Here is a 9,451-nt window from a genome sequence, read left to right as displayed (position 1 = left end):
CTTCTGCTCCTCAGTTGCCACATCTATAAGAGGAGGGGTTTGGAGGCCCCTTAGAGGTCTAGTTCAGTGCTTACCCCTGCCTCATTCAAAAACTCTCTATAGCAGGCACCTGGTTTTTCTCCCCCTCTTCTTCCTCTTTTTATTTCTTTAAAAAAAATTTTTTTTAAATATGGGATGATTCTGTGAGTGAGGAGAGATGGGAGAAATTTTAACAATGCAAAAATAAAAGATAATAATAAAGTTTTATTTAAAAAAGATCACCCCTCTCTGCTTCATAACACCCCAAAAGAAAGTCCTCTAGTCTCAGATGGAATAATTCTAATCTTGGGGAGCTCACTACCCCAAGAGGCAGATCTAATCTCCAGAACTGCAGCTTTTCCCTTTATCCTAGCAAGGCAGAAATCAACAGGAAATCTGCTTTAGTTGCAGAGGATCCTGGGTGGTTGGGGATGAGACTCTTCCTTTCTTAGATCTGAGCTCTTTCGCCTAGAAGCTAAAGGCTGGGGAGCATTCCTTTGCCTGGTCTGGTATGAGCACAAATCAAATAACAAAAGGGAGGTAAGGGGCAAACTCCTGTTCACCTGAAGCCAACTTAACATGTCTTCTTGAGTTGCCATATTTTCTGGAAAGACTGGACTTGGGGTATACAGGAGGCCCAGAACAGGAAAAGGATGAAGCCCCTCCATCTGACATAATTTCCACCCCTCCCTCCATGAAAGGGGCTTGGAAAAGATGCTTTGAGAATCTCCAGGAAATGTTACTCTACTCCTGGGGAGGGGGTCAGGGGCGGGGCAGAAACAAAGAGACAGACAGACACACAGACAGAAATAGAGAGAGATGAAGACAGAAAGAGATTTGCTTTGTGATGGCTCTCAACAAGGGTGATACTTTCCTACGGGACCTAAATAGAAATCCCAAAGAGGGAACCCACCTTGGATGATGACTGTTCCTTCAGCCAATAGGCACAGTGGATAGAACACTGGAATTGAAATTAGGAAGACCTGAATTCAAATCCTGACTCAGACTAGCTGTGTGATCCTGGACACTTCCCTCAGAATCAGTTTCCTGGTCAGGGAAAATGGGGATAGTAAGAGTATCTACTTCCCAGGTTTGTTTCAAGGATCAACTGGGATGGCATCTATTAAGAGCTTTCCAAACCACAGTGTCATATAAATGCTAGCTCTCATTATAATTAGACATTATGCCATACTCGACTTCTTTCAAAAAGCCCCTTTGTCTAACCCCATCTGGCTTCAGTCTTGCCCATTCTTCAGCTGTCCCTAGCAGTCTGCACCATATTTCCTTCACTCTTTTGAGAAAAAGTACCTGCTTCCCTTCTTTGCAGAGAACGGAGAGTAGGCTTGTGGAACATAGAATACAATGTCAAACTCTGCTGACTAGTCTTGCTAAACTGTATCTTCTTCTTCCCATCAATCCTTTATTTAGTCTTTGTTATAAGGGTTAGTTTGCCCAGGGAGTGGGAAAGGATATTTTCAGAAATGAAGGTGATGTAGAAAGAGACTGTTGTTCAGTCATTCAGTCATGCCCATGGTTGTCTTGGCAAAGATACTGGAATGGTTTTCCATTTCCTTCTCCAGTAGATTAAGACAAAGAGAGGTTAAGTGACTAGCCCAGGGTCACACAGCTAGTAAGTATGTGAGGCTGGATTTGAACTCAGGTCTTCCTGACTGCACACCTCGTACTCTATCCACTGAGCCATCTAGCTGTTCTGAAGAAGAAAAAGAAGATATCAATAAATAGAAAATATTTACTTAATTCACTCTTGCTTACATGTGTTATGTCCTTGTAGTTAATTTTTTTTTCATGTAACTAGAATGTCTTGCTCATTATAGTATAAATCACTCCAGGGCCAGGTCCCATACTCTATTCCTTTTGTAATGTGGTATCAAAGAATGTTAGGCTAGGAAGAGACCTTTCAAATAACTCATCCAAACTCCTAATTTTTTTTTCTTTTTGGAGGGGGAAAGTAGGGCAATTGGGGTAAAGTGACTTGCCCAAGGTCACATGGCTATTAAGTGCTAAATGTCTGAGGCTGTATTTAAACTCAGGTCCTCCTGACTCTGTTCACTGTGCCACCTAGACACCCCCATTCCTCATTTTAGAGATGAGGAAATCTAGACCCAGAAAGGTAAAGACTTGATGATGATCATTACAGTAAGTCAGGGGAAAGGCACTCAGCTTGAGATTCTTTTAATTTCAGTCAGGCAGCTAATTCAGGGCAACAGACCTGAGTCAGGAAGACCTGAGTTCAAATCTAACCTCAGATACTTAGCTATGTGACCCTTGGCAATTCTCTTCACCTCTCTCAGCCTCAGCTTCCTTGTCTGAAAATGGGGATAATAATAACACCTACTCAGGGTTGTGAGGATCAAATAATATTTGTAAAGTATTATGTAAACATAAGGTGCTAGATAAATGCTAGCTACTATTATTAATAATCTCTTTGGTTAATTTCCATATTATTGCTTTAAAAATTTTTTTAGGACAACTGGGGTTAAGTGACTTGCCCAAGGTCACACGGCTAGTTTTTGTATTAAGTGTCTGAGGCTGGATTTGAACTCAGGTCCTCCTGATTCCAGGGCCAGTGCTCTATTCACTGCGCCACCTAACCACCCCTTATATTATTGCTTTTAAAGATCTTGCCCCATCATCTTTTTTTCTGATACACTTTACTTCTTAGGAAGTATCGATTCCTGAGAGAAGTAAAGTAGACAGAAGGTGTGACCCATGGTTACCCTGTGTCACAAATACCCTCTGCCCTCCCCATCATCCAGGTCATCTCATCTCTGAGTCCATTTCCTTCCCTGCCTGGTCCAGGAGTGCCAGCTGCCCTTAAGAGCTCACCTTGGCCATATTCCTCATGAAGGTTCAAGCCAGAGAGGAACTCTATGGAATGAGGCAATTGGTCTTACCCTTGAAGGTTGGGAAACCCAACAGAGAAGTTACAACAGAATCTGCTTCCCCTTCCTTCTATGAAAGTTAAACCACAAGAGTGAGTTGGGGTTTTTTCCCCAAGTGAAAATCAAGTCACTCAGATGCAGGGAGCATTCCTCATCCCCATCTGTGTCTGCTAGGCTGAAACAGGGCCCTTCCCAATTGCTGGTTTCCTCACTGCCCTTACCTTGCCATCCTCATGATACACAAAAATATTCCTGGTGCTGTTATCCTTCAAGTAAGTGATCTGGAGGCCATGAGGATTCCCAATCTTGGCTGGTTGGAAGGTGGCATTTAAATGTTCAATCTTCATAATTGCTTTGGGCTCCTTTGCCTAGAAAACAAAATCAGATCTAGTTGGCAGCCAGGACACCTCAGAGAATTATACTGAGGCATTCAGGGCTTTCTGAAAAGGGTTTCTTGGTCAGAGTGCTACTCTCACTGCCTGTGGCCTCCTTCTCTGATGCTTCAATGTGCTCACTCCGCTCCCTAACCAACCCTGGCAATGCTGTCTCCAAATGAATTGTCATTTTCATGCAGAAGTCTCCTTTGAGCCCAGGAAGAAAGGTGAGTGGTCAATCTCTAAAAGCCCCAGGTCACTCAGGGTGAAATAAAACCTTTCCTTGTGGGCAAGCCCTTTGGCCTTAGAGAAGAATAACAGAAAGGGCCAGACAATAGAATATACCTGCTGCCTGCCCCACCCCCCCCAGCTGAGCCAAAGGGCCATCAGGCCTCCCTCCCTGGTGCCTGTGGCTGCTCTTTCAGGGGTCTGCTCTCCTGCCCAGTGTGTTATGCTGCCAAGTCCCCGGGCTCGATATATCCCCAGGCAGCAGCTTGTTGAGATGTGGTGTTTCTGGCTGTCACTGAAATCTCTATAGCCAGTTCAACTCAGTCCATGGGGTGGCAAGCTCTTCTTGTGTCTACCCAGGGACATGTCACTTAGCTCCTGTCAGTCCATAGGTCACTGAAACACATTTTCCACTTGGGTGTTGTTGTTTTTTCTGCCTATTTCCAGAATAATCCATCAGGCTGGTCATGAGGTTAAACTGATTTGCTCATACTGATGGCTGAAAATGCCAGACAGGCTCTCAATCTGGTGGCTTTCTGATGTATAAACACAACCTCAGTGGGGGTAGAAGGAAGACTATAAGCCACCTGGCTCTTTCCTTTTTCTCACACCTGACTTCTGCTGGCCTCTACCTATCCCTGCAGACCCACCCTCCCTGGCCTCCATTCATCTTCTCAACCTCCCAAGGGTGACGGCTCTCTATTTCCTGCAGGGTCAAGGCTGACAACTTTATAGCAAGTGGTAAATGTGGAATTTATGCAGGATTTGGTACAGAATCTGTAGAAAAAGCTCTTATTTACCATTCTCTTGGCAAGAGGTGTGGACTATGGATGCAGAATGAGGCATTTATTGCCAGATATGGGCAAAGTGTTGGTCTTTTGCTTAACAATATATATATATATATTTTTTGGCTATAAGGAAGGGTATCAGGGCGGAGTGAATAGAGCACCGGGCCTGGACTCAGGAGGACCTGAGTTCAAATCCAGCCTCAGACACAACACAAAAACTAGCCATGTGACCTTGGGCAAGTCACTTAACCCCGACTGCCCTCCAAAAAAAAAAGCAAAAAATCAAACAAACAAGTAAGGGTATCGAATTCTAGTGAAGTAGAGGGGGGAAAAACTGGTCAGTATAAATGTCTGTTTGTTTGCTTTTTGGAGGGCAATTGGGGTTAAGAGACTTGCCCAAGGTCACACGGCTAGTAAGTGTTAAGTGTCTGAGGCAGGATTTGAACTCAGGTCCTCCTGACTCCAGGGCCAGTGTTCTATTCACTGTGCCACTTACCTGCCCCAGTATAAAGGTTTAAGGGAATATAAGGTATATGAGGTGGGAAATCAAGAAAATAAGGAAAAGCATAATTGGAAGAGATAAGAATTTTGTGGATGAGATGGTCACTAAGATCCTTTCAGCATTCAGAGTTTGTAAATATGAAGTTATTTGGGACATAAAAGGTGAATCTGAGGGCAGGAAACGAATATGTAAGTTATTTAGGATGGGATGGGGGAAGAAATATCAAATATATTTTTAATAAATAAAACCTTTAGGCTATGTTTATATCTGTTTAATATTAATATATTTTAGGCTTTAATAAAAGTAAAAAGATGCTCTATGAAAAAGAAAAGAAAATCTCATGATTCTATATCACTGGAGGGTTGACAAAGACACCACTGTCCTTGCTAAAATCTCATGATATATGTAGGTCGTGTGAGTCTTACTACCCGCCTTTGAAAGATGAGGGGACCAAGGCTCAAAGTGGTCTGGGGGGGGTGGCCCATGACCCAACCCCAGGAAGCAGAAGGGACAAGACATGACTCCAGGCATTGATTCCAAATCCAGCCAAGGAGAAAGCGAACAGCCCCATCTCCTAAGGCATGAGGTGAACCTGCCATAACACACAGACCTACTGCTGCCGTTCTTTCTTCTGCTGTTCTCAGCATCTGCTCCTTCCCCAGATTTCTGCTGTTCATTAACGTGACAGCTGCTGAGGTGGGGGAGGGCTGGAGCTCAGAGATGAATGCACTCAAGATAAAAGTTGATCTTAATTTGGGGAAAGATTTAAAAAAAAATAAACAACTTTAAAAAGACCATTCAGTAATAGGCAACCAGGTTTAGCTATGGCTAGACCTCTGGACCAGGAATACCTGAGTTCAAAAACAGCCTCAGTTAACTTAGTAGCTGTGTGACCTTGGGCAAGTCACTCAACCACTGTCTGCTTCAGTTTCCTCCACTGCAAAATGGACACAATAATAGCATCTACCTCTCCCAGGGTTATTGTGAAGATCAAATGAAATGATATTTGTAAAGCACTTTGTAAACATTATAAAACAAAACAAAGCAAAAGATCACTCAGGGTCTCTCCTCCAAAATGACCTTATACTTATTTTGTACATACTTACATGTTGTGTACATTATGTACATTTTGCACACACTTACATGTAAGTACATACTTACTTATGTGTTGTCTCCCCTGACATGGTAGGCTCCCTGAGGGCAGAGATGGATTAATTTTTGTTTTTATGTCTCCAGTAAACAGCAGGTGCTCAATAAATGCTTGCTGCTTGAGTTACAGCACTCCCTGAAAATAATGACTACTCCCAGTCCCTTTATAGATAATTGTTGCTGTTGTGTCTGATTTTTTGTGACCTGATGGACCCCATGGACCATACTGTCCATGGGGTTTTCTTGGCAAAAATACTGTAGTGGTTTGCCATTTCTTTCTCCCATGGATTAAAGCGAACAGAGGTTAAATGATTTATCTAGGGTCACACAGCTAGCATCTGAGTCCAAATTTCAACTTGGGTCTTCCTGACTCTAGGGGCAGTCTAGGTGGTTCGTTGGATAGAGTGCTGGGCCTAGAGTCAGGAAGACTCACCTTGCTGAGTTCAAATCCAGCCTCAGACACTTACTAGCTGTGTGACCCTGGGCAAGTCACTTTACCCTGCTTGCCTCAGTTTCCTCATTTGTAAAATGAGCTGGAGAAAGAAATGGCAAACCACTGCAGCATCTCTGCCAAGAAAAACCCAAATAGGGTCACAAAGAGTTGAACACAACTGAAAAATGACTCAACAATAGCAACAACTTTCTGACTCCAGGCCCAGCCTTCTTGTTCATGGAATCACCGAGCTTCTTTATAGACTAGGCGACTTCGAATACCTTATGGGAAGTTTATTGGGGATTTCCCATCTGAAGCTCTATAGAGTTTATGGCTGAGATTGGGGGGAGGGAGGGGAGTAGGGAATGGTGTTAGATGAGGACTCAGCTGCCTAGAGGAGCCACCTGGTACAGGGGACCCTTCTTTGACCTATTTAAGCAAAAAGATTTTCTGAACTGCAAAGCCCCAAGTCACCCTTTCCTGTAAGAGTCCCTCACCATTCAGCATCTGGAGACCTGCCGTGGAGATCACGAGACAGAATCTGACCAGATGCTTGGGCTGGAGGGTCCCTCTGAGCCCTTCATGTCAGGGGCATTCTGTGTTTTAACTGAGAACTCTCTGGGATTTAGGTTGGGCTAGATGGCCACCGAGGCCCCTTTCAACTTGAAAGTTCTATGGTTCTGGTTGAACAATACAGATTGTCAACATTTTTCCCCCATTCTCCTTTTGCCCCCAATCTTATCCAAACAAACTGAAAATTGCCAGGGTGTAGTGCACTGGACTTGGAGTCAGGAAGAACTCTGTTAAAATCTCGCCTTTTGTACTAACTAGCTGTGTGATTTTACTTCTCCGTGCCTCAGTTTCCCCATCTGTAAAATAAAAGGATTGACCATAAGGCTAACCTTTGACGGCCTCTAAGGTTCTTTTCAGCTCCCAATCCATGATCCTAGCTAACTAGTGAATATTTGTACAGTGCTTTATAAATATATCTCATTTAATCCTCAAAATAACTGTGGGAGGTAGGTGCTATTAGTGCCCCCAGTTTATAGTTGTGATAACTGAGGCAGACAGAGGTTAAGTGACTCGTCTAGGGTCACACGGCTAGTGCCTGAGGCAGGATTTGAACTCAGGTCTTCCTGACGCCAGTTCCAGTGCTCTATTCACTTGGACAAATTCTGTGACATTCTGACCAGAGAAGATAGGGCAGAACTCACCCCTCCCCCATAAGGGAAAGCCCAAAAAAGAAAGGTATACAGACTACCCAAGGGTATGAACTATGAATAATGGGCATAACTAGAAAAAGAGACAACCTCAGTCTTGATGTTAAGGAAAAGTTTCCTTAGGGTGGGATGGGAGAGTGGGATGGAGTGGCTCCAGAGGGGGTGAGCTCCCCGTCATTGGAGGTATTCAAGCACCAGCTGGAGGGCAGCTTGTCAGATGTATTAGAGAATAGATCCATGCTATTGGATGAAGTGCTTGGAGCACAAAGACAAATGTAAGGGATCCTGGGAACAGCAAGGTTGGGGGGAGGGGGTCTCTCATGGCTTACAGAAGAGGCAAATGACATTGAGAGATTCAAAGGAGAGAGAGAAGAACAAAGGCTTTGGGCCTACACCAAGTCCACTGTCTCAAATTGCCCCTTGCCCACAGTGGCCATCAGCCGCTTATCTTACGTGTGCCCACAGGGCAGAGACAGTGTGTGAGTCAGAGAGCCTGGCAGCCAGGATGCAGCACACGTATCTGGGCAGGGAACACTCACAGGCTCACAGAGTTAGTCTTGGGAGGGGGCTTAATCATATCCAACACCCATACTTTACAGATGAGGAAACTGAGATCCACAGAAGTCATGTGACTTGCCTGGGTTAGCCTGCTGTTTGTTTTCCAAGTTTCTGCCTTGAAGGAATTTTAGACAGGAGAGTCATTATTCAATGCAGAATGGTAGAAAAAACATTGAATTTGAAGTCAGAGGATCTGGGTTCAAACCCTGACCCTGACTCTTAGTGCTTGTGTGACCCTGGGCAAGTCACTGCTCTGGGCCAGTTCCTTTATCTGTAAAAACAAAACAAAAGAGAGGGGTTGGGCTAAGTTCCCTTCCAACTCCAAATTTATGATCCTAAAATCTGCGAGGCCAACAACTTGGACTTCTGGGAACTCGAATAGTCTCTAAATCACCCCCTCTACCACCCCCAGGAGCAGCTCAGTAGAAACGTTTCAGCATTCTGTTTTTTTTTTCCTTTGGACAGTGAATGGCTTAGGCTGGGAAAAAGAAAGAAGGCCTTCAATTTTAAATTGTTACTGCTGAAGTGTTTGAGAGGAACTTGGAGCTGAGGAGACCAAGACAATCCTTTACTTTGTCACAGGTGGAGAAGGGACATACTTTGCCACTTCCCAGAATGAATGATCCATAGCCCAACACCCAAGACCCCAGACCCCCAGACCCATCCTGGGCTTACGTCATTTTTGTTGAAATATTTCAGCGCCCCTTCTCGTTCGGTCAATACAAACTTCCTGCTTAAGAACTGCCCGTTGTCCCGACCTCGCTTCCAAAGAAATCCTTCTCGGTATCCTATAGGAGGTAGGAGGAAAGGACAGAGGTTCACACAAAGTTGGTTACAACTAACTACTCCTCACCGAAAATCCAACTCACTCAAGACCCCAGATGGCCAAAGGGTCAGTGGTCGTGTGGAGATGCTGATAATGGAAGCCAACATTTTTATGCTGTTGTTGAATGGCTTTTCAGTCATGTTCAACTCTTCATGGCCCCATTTGGGGTTTTCTAAGCAAAGATACTGGAGTGATTTGTGCCATTTCCTTCTCCAGCTCATTTTACAGATGAGGAAACTGAGGCAAACAGTGTTAAGTGACTTACCCAGGGTCACACAGTTAGGAAGCATCTGAGGCCAGATTTGGACTCAGGAAGATGAGTCTTATCTACTCTAACCACTATGCCACTAGCTTCCCATAGTGTTTTGTAGTTCACAAAACTAGATATATAAATCTAATTTGAACCTCCTAATATCCCAGTGAAGTATTATTTGCTCCATTTTGCAGAAAAA

General features: G+C 44.1%; 2 protein-coding genes across 3 annotated transcripts in view; both read right to left on the bottom strand.

Annotated features, from left to right (window-relative positions):
• ADAP1 (ArfGAP with dual PH domains 1) overlaps positions 1 to 9,451 on the bottom strand; it is a 171,744-nt gene that overhangs the window by 27,413 nt on the left and 134,880 nt on the right. For both annotated transcript variants that reach the window (XM_069084872.1, XM_069084873.1), the window contains exons 5-6: positions 8,849 to 8,961; positions 3,143 to 3,289 (exon numbers count right to left, since the gene is read on the bottom strand). In XM_069084872.1, coding sequence (XP_068940973.1) covers positions 3,143 to 3,289; positions 8,849 to 8,961 — 260 coding nt within the window. The remainder of the gene's footprint in view (positions 1 to 3,142; positions 3,290 to 8,848; positions 8,962 to 9,451) is intronic.
• Positions 1 to 9,451, bottom strand: part of PRKAR1B (protein kinase cAMP-dependent type I regulatory subunit beta) — a 716,155-nt gene that overhangs the window by 585,410 nt on the left and 121,294 nt on the right. The window lies entirely within an intron of this gene.

Source organism: Petaurus breviceps, unplaced genomic scaffold (assembly GCF_028583685.1).
Source record: "Petaurus breviceps papuanus isolate PSGF00001 unplaced genomic scaffold, PetGlider_PUasm1.0 175, whole genome shotgun sequence".
In the NCBI taxonomy this organism is placed as follows: domain Eukaryota; kingdom Metazoa; phylum Chordata; class Mammalia; order Diprotodontia; family Petauridae; genus Petaurus; species Petaurus breviceps.
Note: the sequence above shows the minus strand (reverse complement) of the source record. Positions and strands in the feature narration are given on the sequence as shown.